Source organism: Bos indicus, chromosome 1, assembly GCF_029378745.1.
Source record: "Bos indicus isolate NIAB-ARS_2022 breed Sahiwal x Tharparkar chromosome 1, NIAB-ARS_B.indTharparkar_mat_pri_1.0, whole genome shotgun sequence".
NCBI lineage: Eukaryota > Metazoa > Chordata > Mammalia > Artiodactyla > Bovidae > Bos > Bos indicus.
In genome coordinates, this window is record NC_091760.1 from 21,886,445 (window position 1) to 21,906,449 (window position 20,005).

The 20,005-nt window shown below is 32.4% G+C and overlaps 1 protein-coding gene across 7 annotated transcripts in view; it reads right to left on the minus strand.

Annotated features, from left to right (window-relative positions):
* Positions 1 to 2,327: 2,327 nt before the first annotated feature.
* The window catches only part of USP25 (ubiquitin specific peptidase 25), a 160,381-nt gene continuing 142,703 nt past the window's right edge, over positions 2,328 to 20,005 (minus strand). For all 7 annotated transcript variants that reach the window (XM_070786349.1, XM_019962511.2, XM_019962685.2 and 4 more), the window contains 6 exons: positions 17,299 to 17,477; positions 15,375 to 15,453; positions 11,799 to 11,878; positions 7,538 to 7,661; positions 3,238 to 3,433; positions 2,328 to 2,932 (listed from right to left, as the gene is read on the minus strand). In XM_070786349.1, the coding sequence (XP_070642450.1) occupies positions 2,760 to 2,932; positions 3,238 to 3,433; positions 7,538 to 7,661; positions 11,799 to 11,878; positions 15,375 to 15,453; positions 17,299 to 17,477 (831 nt within the window). In that variant the 3' untranslated portion in view covers positions 2,328 to 2,759. The remainder of the gene's footprint in view (positions 2,933 to 3,237; positions 3,434 to 7,537; positions 7,662 to 11,798; positions 11,879 to 15,374; positions 15,454 to 17,298; positions 17,478 to 20,005) is intronic.

Consider the following 20,005-nt stretch of genomic DNA (forward strand, 5'->3'; position numbering starts at 1 on the left):
ATAAATAGGGAATCCAAAATTCTGGTGCGTGTGTCTGTGTGCATTCAACTGTGTACATCGTTCCCTCAGTCATGACTCTTACTTTTATCTGCATACCAATGTAAAATCTAAAAAAAATAATTACACAAAGTCGTCCTACTCACCCTTCCCAAGTATCCTGTGGGATTTTACTTTTGGAGGATGACAATAGGGCTCAGAGGTCGCAGTCAACAAATCTGAATCACAAAGACACTGAACTTCTAGAGCATTAGACACAGGAGGAGAGAATCCACCTTAGTCTTAGTAAATCTAAAGCTAAGGAAAAGGATTTTTAGTTCCTTCCTTTAAAGTGTCAGTGAGAGAAATAATGAAGTTTCCAATAAACAAGGGTTCAAAAAGATGCCAGGGATTATTTAGTACTGTGGTTCTCAAACTTCAGCAGATAGCAGAATCTTCTGAAGGACTTGTTCAAACTTGTTAACTCTTCAAGCTTAACAAGTGTTAAATCAGTAGTTCTGATGTGGGGCTCAAGAATTTTCAATTCTAACATGTCCCCAGATGATGCTGAATCTGCTGGTCTGAAGACATTTTGAGAAGTAGTTATTTAGTGTAGTTAGTGCATTGTATTTTAACGAATCTGAAAAGAATTACAGGTTTTCAGCCTTACTGGTGGCTACAGTCTCCTGATACACAATCTTATAAGTTCCTCCAAGTCTTAACTTCCATTTGAATTCTACCTTAAATTTTTACAAAATGTAATTTTCGGGGAGTGGGAAAGGAGTACTGCAGTAATCAAAATGAGAGTCATTAAGTGAAAGTGAAATCTGCCATGGCCAATAGTTCTATGAGGTTTTGATTTTTAAATTACTAGCCCTAAGTTATACTTAATCCAGTACATAATGTAAGAAAACTTCACTGACCTAAACCATTAGATTAAAAGCAGATATAAAAACGAGTTGCTTCTTCAGGTCTTAAAAAAGGTCACTTTTTAAAAGAAGAACTTCAGATTCATAATTAGGAATGAATAAACTGGCTTTAACTACAGAGTAAATATAATACTTACCTGGATGTGCCTTATAAAAGAAGTAATTTCCATATGGTGTTTAGCAGATTGTGTCTCAGTAGTCAATTATACACAAACAACTTTACTGTTATGGTAGAATACCATAAAATGCTGAAGATACTTTATAATTGCTTTGATGATACACGTGAAGTTTCTAAACTTTCAACATGACTTGAAAATCGATGCAGAATACTAATTCTGCTAAGTAGAGAATTTAAAATCTAAACCAAAGCACATTCTGATGGCTATAATATACAAAATTTAACTTTACAAAGAAATAGCAATTTATCATTAATACCTTAGCAGTACATTGATATCTTTATAAGGAGTATTATATAACAGCTTAATATTTTCTTATTCTTCTTCCATCCAGATCTTTTATGAGAGGCACTTATAAAAAGCACTAGTTTTGGTGACGCTGTAACAAACATACACATAGTATAATGATATATTTTACTATGCTGACAAAGTATCATTTATAAAGAAATTTTTATAAATTCAAAAATAGGTTGTTGGTAGCATGATTACCTTTAAAGCATTGGATTTCATTCACAATATTACTTCATTAATCTTAAATAGCAGTTCCACCTATAAAATGTTCTACAGTTTTTTTCCTTTTTGAAAAGGAAGTAAATAAATGCAGGGAAGATACTCATATAATTTCTAGTTCAACAATATCAACTTCCATTTCACAGCATTGATTAGTAGAGAACATTTGCAATTAAAGTAGTATACAATTTACAAAAATAGAATGATTATATAATGCAAACACCGTCCTCCATTATGAAGAATGTGTGTGTGTATGTGTGTATGTATGTGTGTGTGTGTGTGTATATATATATATAATATATACATATTCATAGTTCTCATAAGTTTCACTATTAAATAGCCCTTATTCAAGTACTTTTTGTTTTCTGCTATCTCTTGGAATAATCACCTTGCTATATTATATGTAAATACATTAAAAAAATTAAAGGTTAATCTAAGAAAAGGTTAAAAGTTTCAGTGTCGTTGACTTAAATATCAGCTGCTCACTTCAGTTAAAACCTGATTTGAATTCAAAACAGGTTTAGGTGCCATACTAAGTTTAACAACTTAGTCAAAAATATAGATATAATATTTAAGTATCAAATACTCAGTAAATTTCTAATGTCCTAACATTACAGCAAAATTAAAAGTCTGGATTAATCTGTTAATCACCCATAAACAATCCCCAGGAAAAAATTCATTTATATAACTAAAAAAATACACTAATATATAATATATCTGCTTACAAACACATAGGTAGCCATAAATAAAACTTTATTCTTTAATTTCATTTACAAGCTACCAAATATTATGTATTGTACACAGTGCTGAACACTTAAATGGCTATAGTCACGGAGGATCCAGACTGAATGGAAAGCTGTAGATCAAGAAAAGATAAAAGCAAAGTAATACTGTAACAGAAAAGTGGCAAAAGCATGGTTTTGCCATAATAAAATCAATCGGATTGGTAATCATACATCAGTTCTGGTTAAAACAAAGTCTGAGCGCCATGCGATTCTCAGCTTTATTGTTTGCAGTCTGGCTAAAGTCTGTAGAGTCAATTTGTCTTTTGCAGTTATTAAAATAAAAGTTAAAAATTATAGCAGCAACAAGCACACCCTGTGACAGGAAGGCAAGGGCTAAGAACTAAAAACTTTTATACAGTGTGTTCAGGGAGAGTATGTGCAGTTTATCTTCCATCAGCAGGAGTTCGACTGAGGGACAGCATGATTCGGGTAAATCGCTCACAGAGTTCGTGTGTGGAGTACGGAGGTAACTTAGGCGGCTCATGGAAACCTTTAATCTCCGTAGAACAATCAAGCAGCTTTGGCAGAAAATCTGTCAGCTTCTCTTGGAGGTTTGCTACAAATACAAACAATCAGATATAACTAAAAACTGACAGGGAGACAAATTATCTTCAACAAGATTTATTAATTTAGAGTAGACAGCTGATATTTTGTTTCAAAGCATGCAAAATCATTGCCATTTAGAAGGAAGAAGTAAAGCATGAATGGCAACAGCAGTATGTACAGCTTAGTTTGTAAATAAGAAAAAAAAATCATGTGAATGTAACAATGTCACAGAATATAAAAATGATAACTAACATCTAATTCTAACAGCTTTTAATCCCAACAACTCAGGAATCCACTAGCATTGTTTCAACTTACATTCCATTTCTTGTCCAAGATAGGAACACCATCGATTTCTCATATCTTCCACAGCAAGTATGTCTTTCTCTTCCATTTCATCCACCAATAACAAGGGCAAAAATGGGACAATAAATTCATTCATGATAATCAGACCATTGTTTACTTCTCTATCCTCTCCAGATTCAAACAGTTCTGCAGCTTGCTCATTTAATTTCTTAATGCAATGAGAGAGAGAAAAAAAACAGGTTTGTTTCTTTTTTCAATTAAATAAAAATATCTCAGAATAATGAAGGCAACATAATAAGCATGTTTGCAAACATTAATAGAACAAATGGAAATTAGAAAAGGCAACCTCAGCTTATTGAGCGAGCAAAGTTCCTTAGAAAAGGATATGCATGTTACTATAGAAATAAGAGTAAAAAAAAAGAAGTCAGAGAAATAGTGTTGTCATGTTTTTAAAGTTCATATTCAGTTTATTTTACTTTGATCATCACTATAGGAACCATTTTTAAATTAATTGTCCAGAGGTGAATTACCCCAACTCTAAAATATGATAAGCAATCAAAGTAATTTTAAAAGCAAAGAAATTCAGATTCTATACTAATTCTGAAAAACTCATCTTTTCCATAAATGTCAACTGAACAGGGACTGTTATATTTCTTGATACAAAAATATAAAGGTAATCAATTAAATCATTTATTTCTTCAAAATATTCTTACTCAGTACATGCCATGTGCCAGAAACTGCTTTAGTTGCAGGGGTACCCAAATGATTAATAAGAAAACTCTCATGGAGCTTACAATCTGTTACAATACAGGGATCAGTAACATTTTCTCTGTAAAGGACAAGACAGGAAATAGTTTAGGCTCTGAGGGCTATATAGTCTATGTTGCAATAGTCTATGTTAATATTGTTGCACCAAGACAGTCATATGTAAATGATTGGGCAGGGCTATGTTTCAGTAAAACTTCATTTATAAAAACAAGTGGCAGGCTGGAGCAGAGGCCAAGCATGCTGACATCTAATTAAATAGAAGAAAGAAATCCATGAGATGAGAAATACAGACATGGGAGATAGAAAAAAGACACAGGGATGCTGCTGCTAAGTCGCTTCAGTCGTGTCCGACTCTGTGCGACCCCAGAGACGACAGCCCACCAGACTCCCCAGTCCCTGGGATTCTCCAGGCAAGAACACTGGAGTGGGTTGCCATTAGACTTAAAACACTTTTTTAAATTGGAGGATAATTGCTCTAACAATGTTGTGTATGTGAATCAGCTATAAGAATACATATATCCCCTCCATCAGGAGCCTCCCTCCCACCTGCCCGTAAGACGTTTATGTCTGAAATCTCACGTTTACAGAATGAAAAGTATGATTTTTAAATAATCTTCGTATTTTAAGAATAATTTAAATTATAAAAATCATATTATTTCTTAGGTTTATGACATTCTTGTGCAATTCATCTTGACTTTGTAAAAGCTTATGCTAAAAGTCCAATTCAGCCACTAAGTAATTATCTAACAGTCAGCAGACAACTAATTGCCTAGCTTCAGCTTCTTTATATGAAAAATGGCATACTATATAACCTTCCTCACATAGTGGCTAAGAGGATTAAACTAGATAAGCCTGTAAGTGTATAGTGTAATTTTTACAATTTGCATTCAAAGATATTATTATTCTGAATTTGATATTATGTTTACTAAATCAAAACAGATCCTAGAAACAACTTAAGCATAGTTATGTCCAAAGCCAGCCTTATTCATCCTCTTCAGAGTCCCCAAAGCCAAAGACAGAACAGAACTAGTAAGTCATGAGGCTTTAATGCCTCTATTTTCTTCTTCCCACTCATCTAATCGTTACCGATCATCTCCTTTACCATTTACATAACTTCTCTTTCATACTGTACCTCTTAGAGACTCTTCCTCTTTTCCCTATCTTTCCTAGGGTTCTTTGTTTCAATCTTTACTCCATTCCAGTCCATATTCAAGTATACTACTGCCAGAATTATTTTCTAAAAACAAAACTGATTATGCCCAATTTATTCCAACTTTACAACCAACTCATGAGAATGGTGCATAAGCTTCTACACAGTTTGACATCAACAAACACTGTTGGCTTCATCACTTCCACCTAAACTTGTTCCTCATAACTAAGCCACAATAGACTTATCTTCATTTTCTGTTGTACACTCTCCATGTCTTTTCATATGATATTCCTTTGTCTAGAATTTCTTGCCCCTTCTATACAAGGCACAAAATGCCTATTTATACATCAGGATACAGATCAGTGTTTATCTTATTTCTTAAGCTTCTCTCCAACAATTCCAAACATACTATGTTGTGTATTTCTCACAACAATACTTATTCTGAAATACAAAAATTACTTGTATACATCTCTCACCAGATTGAATTCTCTTAGGATATAATAATGGCTCTTATCTTTGTATCCCTCAGAATCTGATACTCAGTAAATTCTCAAAAAAAGCAAAACAAAAAAAAAAACTAAAAAAGGAAAAAAGAAAACACCTAAAAGGAACACTAAAATTCTCTTGAAGCTTCATTTAAATTCCTATATGAAACAATATATGCGGCTGGCTTACTAATATAAAATGATAAACACTGTTTACCATAATATAAACACTGTCTACCATTATGGTAGACAGTATTTTAGTTGTGTTTATGTTTAAAAGAGGTTTACCAAAATATTTCAATATTCCAACACTGCAAAGTTTTACATTAAAAAGTGCTTTGATTCATTCAATGCATGAATTATGAACCTGAATATAATTCAGATCTTCCTTCTTGGGCATTGATTAAAAACCTTTTGAAACTGACCATATTAAGAATGGGATTCCCTGGTGGCTCAGAGGTAAAGAATCTGCATGCCAATGCAGGAGATGCAGGTTTGATCCCTGGGTCGGGAAGATACCCTAGAGAAGGAAATGGCAACACATGCCAGTATTCTTGCCTGCAGAATTCCATAGACAGAGGAGCCTGGCGGGCTACAGTCTACAGGGTCACAAGAGAGTCAGACATGACTTAATGACTAAAGAACAACAAATTAAGAATATCGTCCTTGATGGATACAAACCATCAATAATTAAAGTCTTAAAACATATTCAAATGCAATAAAATCAGCTAAGAGAAAAATAACAAAATCACAGGCTTCTACTGTTGCCATTCAAAAATTCTGAAGACATAATGCAGACTACAATTAACATATACTTCGGATTTCTTTGGAAGGAATGATGCTAAAGCTGAAACTCCAGTACTTTGGCCACCTCATGCGAAGAGTTGACTTATTGGAAAAGACTCTGATGCTGAGAGGGATTGGGGGCAGGAGGAGAAGGGGACGACAGAGGATGAGATGGCTGGATGGCATCACTGACTCGATGGACCTGAGTCTGAGTGAACTCTGGGAGTTGGTGATGGACAGGGAGGCCTGGCGTGCTGCGATTCATGGGGTCGCAAAGAGTCGGACACGACTGAGTGACTGAACTGAACTGAACTCAGTTCTACTGAAAGAAAACATTTCAGAAAACCTACTGAAAGTATTTTTAAAGTACATGTAAACCAAGTAACCTATATTGGCTTAAAAATGATATACTCTTGCATACCTTTATGTATTTTATAGAAAAAAAAAATGACTTAGAGGTTCACAATCTATAGTCACGTTAATAGCTAAATGAAATCCAATCATAAAAAGTATAAAGATGGAATTTGTGGTTTTACATTAAAGATAAGCAAAGTCAAGAAACATTAACAAAATATTCTAGATATCCAGAAAGTAAACTGGTGGGGAAAAAGAACTGCTGAAAATATTTAAGTTCATAACAACAATATTTAAGCACATACACAGTAAAAATACTTGAGGAAAAAATTTCAATGACCAAATGGAAAAAAACTTCATATTACAATGAATTATTTAACATTATGTACACCAAATATACTCTTTAAAAAAACAGAAAAATCTATTCTTTTTCTGGAGTAATAATAATGATAATTTATCATACTATTCAGCACCTCTTCTGCATCAAAAAAGGGAATGGTAGAATGAGAAGAAATCTAGATATAAAAATTAATTATTCTGATCTCATTTTAAGAACATTTCTTATTTACCATCTGTAAAATTTAAGATTCTTAAATAAGAAGGGATAAAGGATTGAGTGTATTCTCCCACCTCAAGGAAGTAGACCCAGAAGACAGACATCATCACGACAATTAGGCCATCAGAATTTATAGTCATTTACATGAGTCTAAAACATTGCCCAATGTAAAACAATATGATAGAGTAAACACACAGTGTGCCTTCAACTTACTAGTAAACATTCTCTTCTATAATGTGATATCAATTCTTCATCATGTCCTCTGTATGGGCCTCTGGACAACAGTTCTTTGTTATTCTGATAAGCACAGATAAGGAAGAGCAAGGAATCTATATAACTTAAAAAAAAGAAGTACAGCATCAGTATTTTATTTTTGTAAAAGAAGGGCAACTACAATTACAAAACATTTTTAAGTATTTACATTTTAAGTATATTTACATTTTGATTATCTAGATCAACATTAAAATAAAACATCTGATGATACATTGTATGCCTGAGTATCTCTAGAGCAACAGCTCATATGAAGCTAGTAGACAGTTGTTTTAAAACTAAAACAAAGAAAAAAAAACAAAAAAAAATTGAGCTACAAAGTTAGAAAAAACTGGGAGAAAAAGGCCAAACTGATTAATTCAGACAGTCCCTTGTCTTCTTTGCTAATTCTTTCCATTTAGATTCAAAATTAACACTGACGTGAAAGTCAACAGTCTACTTTTTTAGCGACACCATGACATTTTGTTTGAGGGACTGATCAGGTTACTTTGCTTATCACAAACATCATTTGATTCATTAAATGACTATTTTTAGTCACTTTGTTTTTTTTTTTTTTTTTCCCCTATGGGAGGGCACAGTTCCAGTCATTGAGAAAAATTAACAGAGAATAGAATATCCAAAAGAGCTGGGTGAAGTAGAAAAGGAAAAAATGCTTCCAAATCTGGGAAATCAAGTGGAATACAAACACTAACATAAAAGGCAGACAGGGTTAAGCCTTTGTTTAATATTTAATATTGCTATAACTCTAGACCTTATGAAGTTCAAACCAAGTTTTAAAAAGGGAATATGACACAAATACTTCAGTATAGTATTTGGCTCTAAAATGATTATCCCTCCTCTAACATGCTGTAGGACAAATATATACAGTTGTATATCTGTATGGGCTTCCTTGGTGGCCCAGTGGTAAAGAATCTGCCTGCAATAAGGAGACACAGGTTTGATCCCTGGGTCAGGAATATCCCCTGTAGGAGGGCATGGCAACCCACCTATTCTTGCCTGGGGAATCCCATAGACAGAGGAGCCTGGTGGGCTACAGTTCACGGTGTCACAAATGAGTCGGACTTTACTTAGTGACTAAAACAACAATAGTATATTTATATAACTGAAATATGAAAAATGTTTTAAGATGATACCGCCTATGAGCCAATTTTTCTACTCATAGCATATCTTACAAATTCTGAAAAATGCAACATCCTAAGAAGTGAAATGCTGTACAGAAACAATATTTTATAACTCTTTAAGTAATACTGCCCATCATTGTTACTGTTTGTTAATTTCAGGTGCTCAGACACAAACAAGTCAATGAATGATACAGTCCAAACGTTAAATGCAGAATTATGGGGAAATAAACATGCTCATTCATGACAAATCAAATTACACATCTGAAACTACTTCATTAAACATATGTTCTTTTAAATATTTTTTGAAAACAGCTTTTCCCAGGGATTTGTTTTTGCTTAAATTTAGGGCATGAAATCTTATTTTGAAATAATATGGGTACAGTCTCAGCTAAAGCTTTTTTTGTTTAGAGAGTGACAATAGTATTAAACGCTGTCTTGTGCCACTAAGTTGAATTAGTCTGCTCGCACATCTACCTTTCCTTTTACAGCCATTAAGTTCCCAGCTGAGAGGTTTCCCTGGAATGGCATCCATATCTGGCATTCTAGACCTGAGTCATCTCTCTGAGAATAGCTCTGAAACCATGAACTTATTCCAATTTTCTAGTGAAGTACACAGAATGTTCCACATTTTATCAGCCTTTAAAGTGCTTTCATTTCAAGTAAATTAGAATAAAATTCAGCAGTCCAGTTACCAAAATCTTATTTAAGATAAAATAAGACTATGTAGCCTGGTAGATTCTCTTTAATTTTCATTTTTACTGCTGTAAAATTATGGTTCCTAAAAACATGATTTCATTTCACTACTCATAACAATAGCCCATTAATAAATATTCAATTTATGGCTTTCAAGTGCTATGTTTTAATTAAAAAAAAAAGGTTTGACAGAGCATTTTGCCAGCATCTTATATACTGCTAGTTATGGTAACCGCTACATTTGTGGTATAATTAACATTTCTTTTTACAAAATTTGATAAATATTATTTGCCACAACCACTAATTTCCTAATGTTCCTTGATATTTCCAATTTAATAATAAAAATTTGCCATGATAAGAATATTCATTTTACCAATAAGAATATATTTAAGATTAAGTAAATTATGAAATTTAAACACAATTTATTTAAGTCCTTTAACAAATGCTAGCTCAGAAAAGCTAATGCAGAAGTGATGCAGAGAGCAAGGGAAAAAGTTTCATCTTTTTAGTTCTTACTGAGATAACAAATACACTTTGTCCTTTTCTTATTTCATTAAATAATATAAGAACACAGAGGCCTTTATTTCAATTTTTCTCTCCCTAGTCAGCTGTGTGACCTTGGCAAAGTTATTGTATCACTTTGGAGCCTAGTTTATCTGTTAAATGGAAAAGCCTTTTACACATGCTATTCTATTGTAAGGGTATATTAATATTTTTCTTAGAAACCTTAATCTCTAAAATCCTAAAGCAAATTAGAATATTCCTATTTAAGAAATAAAATGTTGGCCAAAATATGATTTTACAAAAGAGAGCTATTGATCAAAATATTTTCTACTTCAGCTGACCAAAGTGAATTATCTTAGAAGTACACAATCACTAGGACTTTAATAATTTGTCTCCAAGTATTAACATCACTTTCTACTTTGCTACTTTTGTGTGTTAACTTTTAAGATTTCGATGGCATTGTGCTTGGTCCAATGAACAGAGGGGCACTGTTCAATCAAACTTCCTGCAGTAATGGAAGTGGTGTGTCTGTGCTGGCCAAAACAGCAGCCATTAGTCACATGTGACTACCGGGCATCTGAAACGTGGCTAGTATGACTGAGAAACTGAAAAGTTTTAAAAATTTTAATTAAATTAAATTGTTCTACATGGCTCGTTAGCCACCATCTTGTACAGCATAGTTCTAGAAGTAATACTCCATTCTGGCATTTAAAAAAATAGCATTAGTACTTCTAGTGGAGGTAAAATACACAATAAAAAAGAAAAAAAAAAGAAATCAATATCCTTTTTACTTGGTGGCAATATTACAGTGCATATGAAACATGGCACTTAAAAAATCCTTAGTCAAGTAAATTAATGTTGAAGGATATGAATTAAATACATGGATAATAAATAAATGCAATATGTTAATAATCTATAGTGCTCAATAAATCAATATGAAGCCTTTCTTCTCAGTAACAATAACAATTTGATAAGTAGAAATTCCTTTAAAATCACCTGTAATTTGTATGGGAAGCAATCTAAAATATTTACAATTGCAATATTTAGAAGACAAGAGATCAGTTTTCTAAAGATATATTTTTTACAGTACCTGGAATTTCAGAAAAAGAGACACATTAGAAACATTTGCTAATTTGCAATCAAGACTAAACTCAGAAAGAACAGGAAGAAGGTTAGTGACAGGAAGGTGGATGTGAATACAAAGAATTCCATTTGCAGGCTACCAGCTGCTTTGAAAGTGAACATGAAAATTGCTCAGTCACATCTGACTCTTTGCGACCCCAAGGACTGTAGTCCATGGAATTCTCCAGGCCAGAATACTGGAGTGGGTAGCCTTCTCCTTCTCCAGGGGATCTTCCCAACCCAGGGATCGAACCCAGGTCTTCTGCAGTGCAGGCGGATTCTTTACCATCTGAGCTGCAAGGGAAGCCCAAGAATACTGGAGTGAGTAGCCTATCCCTTCTCCAGAGGATCTTCCTGACCTAGGAACTGAACCAGGGTCTCCTGCATTGCATGCAGATTCTTTACCAAAGGAGCCACAAGGGAGGCCCAGGGAAGGAACCAGCTGCTTTGGCCCCTAGCAAATCTAGGCTTCGATCTAATCCTATTTCATTCTAAACTTCAACAGTAGTGTCTGAGAGCTGATAAAATCAATGACAATAATGCTAACTTTACAAATTTAATTTCAAATGGAAAATATATTGTATATGGGGTATATAGGAATTCTTTGTATTAACTTTGCAATTTGCAATTATAAATTTAAGACAGTTGTAAAATGAAGTTTATTGAAAATATATATTGTGAATAAAATCTTTTCAAGAGATGAGATCACATCTGAATAGAATACAAGAATTAAGCTTTTATCATGTGTGTCCATTTTGCCTTACCTTTCTCTTTGAAAATTTTCTAGCCCAATAATGAGATACATGGTTGTTTCCCTGAATTTTCTATAATCCTGATGCCACTCCTGTAGGTGAAAGAATATTAAAAGTATATAGATATTAAAACTACAATGAAAACTACTTACAAATACATTTTATGATAACTACTTGAACTAACAGAAGCAAAGAGTTCAAAATTGAAGATAAACTAGATCTAAATCGACTTTAATTTCTTACATACAAACCTGTCAGTGTAAAGATAAAGGTAAAAATTGTAGACACTGATGAGAGAAATTAAACAATCTCACTAGAAGATAGCAGAACTAAAAGGCAAGATAATCAATAGGTAGGCCATTTGTCTCTCAAAAATTCTTCAGTGTAAAAGTTTATTAAGATATTATCAGAGAATATTTGGGGTGCATATATCTTTTTGAATTTCTGTTTTCAATTTTTTCCAGACATATACTCGGGAGAGAATTGCTGGATTATGTTCATTTTTTTGAGGAACCTCCATCGTGTTACCCATGGGGAGAGGAAAAGGAGGAGGAGCACAGTACAAGTACAGAATTAGAAAATGTAAAGTATGTATAAAATAGATAAGCAACAAGGACATATTGTACAGCACAGGGAATTATAGCTATTTTCTTGTAATACCTTTTAATAAAGTATTATCTGTAAACGTACTGAACGACTATGCTGTACACCTGAAACTAACATAATGTAAAGCAGCAACACTACATTTTAAAAAATATTATTATAGACCTACATCACATTGAATGTAGAAGGTAAATGAAGCTAACTAATAGGAATCAAAGCTTGAAGACTGTTATCTGAAACAGAGTTTTAAGGAAATGAAAGAAAAATAAGAAATATTGTAATAAATTTAACCTTTTAATTTTGCAAAATTTGTGATAAATTTTAAATGTGGTTGCTAAGTAGTCTTTTCAACTGAGATGTGGTAAAAAAGACAGAAGCATTTCACAGCCCCTCTCCAAAACACCCACAATTATTGAGCATGTCTTATAACAAAATGATTCAGAACTCACAATCTACAATTCTAGAAAACAATTTTTTTAAACAAATTAAGATTTTTTTACTTAATAAAAATTGATTCAAGGAAAATCATAACTAAAATTCAAAATATGATTAACCTAAAAGAGATAGTGATGATAAAAATGTGAAAGCTTTTATACACATTATTGTAAACAAATGAAAGTAAGGTACATATAGGCCAGTTACTAGCCAATTATTGATATATTCTCCTTGAATATAAATAATTTTAATTTAAAAAGGCAAAATTTTCATACTATTGAAAGTGACAGTGTTGGTCATTCAGTCCTATCTGACTCTTTGCAACCCCATGGACTGTAACCCACCAGTCTTCTCTGTCCATGGAATTCTCCTGGCAAGTATACTGGAGTGGGTTGCCATTCCCTTCTCCAGGGGATCTTCCTGACTTGGGGATCAAATATGGATCTTCTGCACTGCAGGCAGATTTCTTACCAACTGAGCCACCCGGGATAGAAGACATTAATAACAAATAAAGGTAAAATTTATCTTTAAGCATAAAGTTAGCTTTTCTGGGGGAAGTATTCAAATTGCCATTCTGTTATCATTAGATTCACCTTAGAAGTTTTCAGTAGGTAACTTCTTCTTTAAAGGGTTAGACAATAAATACTTTAGGCTTCGCAGGCCATGCAGTCTCTGTTGTAGTTACTCAACTCTGCGGTTGTAGTGTGAAAGTGCTTATATTAAATATCTAAACAAATGGCTTGTGTTCCAATAAAACTTTATTTATGAAAGCAAGTGATGAGCTGGATTTGGTTTGCAGGCAAAGGACTACTGATGGGTGACTCAGAGCAAGACAAAGAAATATGGGATATACAAAATCCAAAAACATGTCATGTAAATACCTGTAAGATTTAGTGGCTCTGCAATTAGAAAAAACATGAGAAATTTTCAGAATAAAAATATACAGAATCCAATCTGATGAAGCAAACTGGTGGAGGGACTGCAGAAGCAAATAACAATTAAAATCAAGTCCATGTAACTTGAATCTTGGAGACAAGGGCAGAATTAGCAACCAATCTGCCTGTATCTCTGACATATATTGTGTGTCCATTTTTTTTGTGGCTGTGTTCCCAGATTTTCTATTTTGCCTTATAATTCAAATTTATACATTCTTATATTATTATTATTATAAAGTATAAAAGTTAAGATAGCTTATATTGATTTCAAGTGAAAATAACCTTCCTACCTTGTTCTACAAAAATGCTGAGTCCAGAATGTTTGCATTTCCATAAAATTTTTGAATCACTTATTAAGCTCCATAAAACAACTTGCTAGAAGTTTGTTAGAAACCGAACAGTTTCAATAAACCATTCTGTGGAAAACTGACATCTTTACAACACCAAATTTTCCAAACACAATACATAAATCCATTTACTTAGGTCTTCTTTATGACATCTCCTAAAATTATGCACATCTTTTATTAAATCTGCTTTCAGGTACACCATCATTTTGGATATTATCTAAAATGGTGTCATTTTAAAGAATTTCTATCTGAATATTTGCTACTGGTATAAAGAAATAAAACTGATATCTGACATAGATTTGTATTTTACAAAGCTCTCTTATTATCTTTATTTATCTCCAATAAATTTATCTGTAGCTTTTTCTTTTCTATATATAAAACATCTGCAAATAACGAGCTTTGTTTCTTCTTTTGCAATCTCTTACTTTTTGCTTTATTTTTATTGTCTTACTGTACTGCTTAAACTTCCAGTACAGTGTTGAATAGAACTGCCATACATCCCTGTCTTTTTCTTGATCATAAAAGGAAAGTTTTCAGTGTTCAGATTTCAATATAATTTTTATGGTAATTCTGTTAGTTTTTGTTTTTCACGACACTCTTCAGTAGACCAAAATAGTTACCTTGTATTCCAGGTTAGTTAAGAGTTTTGATCAAAAATGAATGTTTTTCTGTATCCTTCCTTTTATCTGTTAAATGTAGTGAATTATACTAATTGTTTAAGGGAATATAAAGTAATCAGGTTTGCAAACGCCACCAATCACTAATCAAAGGCACTCATGAATGCAAATTAAAATTTATTCATGTAAAAATTTTTGGAAAAACAATGTAGAAAGTTAAACTTAAAAATTTGACAAAATACTAGGTGTTTGAATTGGTAACTTAATTTTAAAGCCAAAGTTAATACAAAGAGAATTTTGTGCACAAAAAGTAGCACAAGCACAATACAAATGCTCACCTGAGTGCTCTCCCTCATACAACACTGTCCAATAATGACAAATACATAAGGCATACAATGACTGAAACAAAGTTTTAACTTCCCCTCAAAATATATATATGAAGCAAAGAAAACGTATAGCATGGCTTCACTGTAAAACAGCATTTAAGAATGTAGGTTCTGCTAACCAAGTTGTGACATGAAGCTATGATAACCTCAGGCAGGTTACTTCACCCCTTCATGATGAATTTTTTCACGTGATTATTAGCTATACTGAAATGAAAGATTACTGAACTAAAGAATTCCTCAATCAACCTCCCAAAAGGCACATTACCTCATACTCCTCCATGTTTACTTCTTCAGGTTTTATCATTTCAATTTTGGCTTGAGCAACTTTCATTATGTTGTGACACCTTCAAATAAAAGAAAAAATATTTCTAAATCAAAAGCAAAATCCATAAAAACTTAAAAAAAATATTTTTGTTTTATGCAAAATTAAACTACCCAACACATATGAAAATGAAATCCACTATCACTGTGCAATATTTTCGAGGAAACAAATTTCAAATAACTTAAGTGAAAAATCTGTTGTTTTGGACAATACTGGATATTTACCAAGTATATAAAGATGACAGAAGCAATCATTCTAATTCATCATGTTATATTTACATATGAATTTAAAATTATGTTCTATTAAACATGAAAAAAGAAAGTTTTTAAAAAATTGATAATGCATCTCTATTACACAAGCTCTAGAGACATGAAATCTCACTTCCCCCCATAATATTATTCATAAATAGTATAAAGATATCCAAAATGTGCCTATCCTTTCAGATAGGAATGGCAATATTTCAACAGATTTTATGATCAGAACCACTGCTAAAGAAATCTCCCCAAAGTGTATTTATAGTTATCACATACAGTTTACTCCATATTTAGAGCACAAGAGAAATTAGATTTCTCAAAACAAACTATTTTTACTTGCCAGGGCTACTAACTGCAGACGATTGAAAAGTCAATGTGAGTACTTCAGAAGTATCTTCCCAAAATTCAATAGCATATACTCATTGGAACACAGTACACTAACAGCCCAGATAAAAGAGGGTCAAAATTTCTGAGTTCTTCAGTTATATTTAACAAAATAAGTGATGTCAACATTATTACTAATAAAAAGTCATAGCCAATACTTACTGAGTATTTACCAGATAATGCTCAAAACCATTTACTTGCATTGAAACCTTAATCCTAAATTTCACAGCAGACACATGATGAGGCAGAAATTAATCCTAGATGCTTTGTTTTCTGTCACATTCTTCTCTATGCACATACTTTGAATTCAGTATTTTTGAGACATTCATGAAAGGATAATCATTTACTTCAGAATTAAAATGTGTTTACCATGAACTCCAAGATAGCATAAATGTTTCTACATTTTAAAACTCTTCAATACTTTGGGTGTTAACCTGAGGGCTGAATTTTTCTTTTTTTAAAATAGTACTTATTCTAACTAGATTAAATTTTAATTTTTAACTAGATTAAATTTTAATTTTTAACTAGATTAAATTAAAATTTAATTTTAATTTTATAGGAACTTCTAAGAAAAAACTTTTTGGTAAACCAAAATCATTTAACCATTCTAAGCCTTCTTTTTAAGTCAGAAGATGTTTAATTACTTTGTGTATATTGATTAATTACTTTCCCCAATTGTTCTCAAACAAGGATGATTTTGCTCCCAGTGGGGATATCTGGCAGTATCTGGAGACATTTTGGGTTGTTACCACTTGAGGGGTACTACTAGCACTTAATGGGTAGAGGCCAGGAACATTACTAAATATCTTACAAATTAAAGGATAGCCCCTGCCTCCAAAACAAAAAAATTATCTGGCCCAAAATATCCATAGTGCAGAGGTTCAGAAATTCTTTATTTCTCTGAAATTTTTAGTCCCCAAAGGCCAGTGAAAATTATATTATGCTCTTCTGTGTATCTTTCTATTGCTTATCTCAGTACCTTGTTTCACAATTAAAATGTAATAAAATGATCTAAATTATTTTGGGGTTAAACTTTTAAAAGTCATTATTATAAATAACAAATAAATTACAAAGCAACTGAATTAAGTGAAGTCAAGTTTTGTGCTGCACTTATTGAATATGTCTATGTGTAAAATACATATTCAAAAATTGCACTTGGAGCTATAAGAACAACACGGGCAATTTGAGCACGTGAATAAAATACTTAACACTGTGTATTTTCAAATTACCTTTCATCAAAACTCAAATTTCTATCTGCAAATTGTTCTAGCAATGTTTTCTCAATGATTTTCTTTGGAGCCTGATTCTGGATAAAGTAGACTATTACATGATGTAAACGATAGTCTGTTTCTGGTGGGGTATCTTCTTGGGCCAATTTAACCAACCTTGAATATTCCAACTTAATTGCCTAGAAAATACAACAAAATGCCAATCTTAGTTAATTATAATAATTCACATCCTTCAATATTATAATTATCCTTATATTCAAATATGTTTTCCTTTTAAAATATTCCAAAAAATGTAGCTGTATATCTAAGAACACTGTCCCATGTTCCATAGTTTAAATACATCTAAGCTTACCATGAATTATTTTGCAAAACTTATCAGAGTTTGGTCAAAGTCTATTCAGAGGCATCAGAAGACTGAGATACTTGGTATATCTCCTAATCTATGCTCCCTTTGAAGTACACCTCTAATATCTAAAATTCTAGGGTTGAGTTGTAAGTCCCTAGAATATTCATATCTGAAGGAAAATGGCTGGCTCTTAAATGGATGATAATAATACCAGCACAATTAACTTTAACTGTAGAGCTTACAATTAAGGGATGAAAAAGTAAGCCTTTTTTTTCACCATACATTTTTGTTTCAAAATATTTGAATTTTACCAGTGTAATGTTTATCAGTGAACACTATCACTATTACTACCTTGATACTGAGCTTACCTTTTCTTTATTTGCAACTATTATGAGAAATAATAAATACTAATGTGTGTTCCCACACATAAGCAAATTATTTGAAAAATATTTGCTCAGAGAAATATGTATAGAGATATATATCAAGTACTGCCATATTAAGAAGCCCATATAATTAAAGATAACACTAATTAAAATATTCATTTAATTTAGACATCATATCTAAATTATTTTCTACTAACCATAAGACATTTGGAGCTACATGCAAAATATGTTACAAAAAGTCCATTCTATTGGAAAGGGTTTTTTTGCATGCATTTCCTAAGCAATTCTTGGCCATCCAGATACTATCACCTATTTGGCTGTATTATATAGAAGTGAGAAAATGTACCTGAAAAACAGTAAATGGAACATTCTAGTTATATGTTTTTAACTTAAGGGGGGGCTAGTAAGTTCTTTCTATACAGATTAGCATTATAAATAGAATAAGATAATTACGCTATAGATAAAATAAATTATTCCAACTTTATTTTAGATATACATATGCCATTCTAAAGTTTTATTGCTGTGCTAAACAGTCATAAAAATTAACTATATTTGTCATGTAAGGCTATCATGACTCCTTTACTGCATGCTTTGCTTACAAACTCTTTAATCTTTCCAATTTGAAATTTAAAACTTTTCCAATTTGAGAAAAAGGCACATGGTCATTTAATAACTACACTATACTGAATTTGAGAGTAAGTGTAAAACAAAAAGTAATTGTTTTTCCTCTTATGGCCCTTTAGACAATGATTGCCATAGGCTATCAGAAGGTTTTTGTGTATTTAAATATTTCAGATGTCATCATTTTGGCTGAAACTGGTATGACCAAAATAAAATTCTCTCTCAAATAATAATATAGGTTTAGATTATAAGACATTATACTACTAAATGATTATCCATTCTCCCACCACCCTTCAAAATGCAGGCTGGGATATATATATATTTTTTTTATAAATAGTAAACACATTTCTGTTAGAGAGTTAGATTATCTGTCAGCTTCAAGATGATGTTTACCTCTTGATTTTGCTCTACTTACGATTCTCTGAATTATAATGAGTAAATACCAAACTCATAATTTATAGGTGTTTTATTAAACCAGTAGAGGTAGAATTGCACTTCTAAATTTGTAGAGCAATTTTTCAAACACAAAAATACTAAATTTTATTAGCATAAATTATCAATAAATGTTGTTTATCATTGTTTTATCAACTTCCTTCTTAAAAAGTTTTCTGACTTTCAAAATATACTGCATCATATGTATTCCTTCAAATTTTCAATGAAGTGTTCCATGCTGGTGTATTCAGGAGATCTCTACACAATTTACAGTTAACATTTAACGGGGTCCTACTACTCAGGCTCAACGATACCTATTAGGTCTTATTTCCTGTTACTCCTCTATTTAGATCAAGCTCCACTCCTCACAAATGCACAAGCCTTTGTTTCTTAAGTTCTCTACTTGGATGACGTCCTTGGCCATCTCCCATCAAGCCACATATGATCCATTCAATTAGACCGGTTAAAACTCTTTTTGAAATCTTCTTCCAAATGATTTCTAGTTTGACTTTTTTCTACTTTTCTGAATCATATGATAAAAATACTCTACATGTATTACTTCTTATAGAAGTTACACCTGGGCTTCCCTTGTGGCTCAGTTGGTAAAGAATCCGCCTGTAAGGCAGGAGACCTGGGTTTGATCCTTGAGTTGGGAAGATCCCCTGAAGAAGGGAAAGGCTACCCACTCCAGCATTCGGGCCTGGAGAATTCCATGGACTGTATAGTCCATGGGGTCACAAAGAGTCGGACACAACTGAGCGACTTTCACTTTCACAGATTATTTAAAATACCAAATAAACAAATATATAGTATACTCTGGAGGCAGTAAGATCTAAGGTAAGATTAGCTAGAGTAAAATTCAGAAAGCTAAATATATCATTTTATTTTAAAAATTGATAGTGTACTAAGAGATACAAAAAATCTA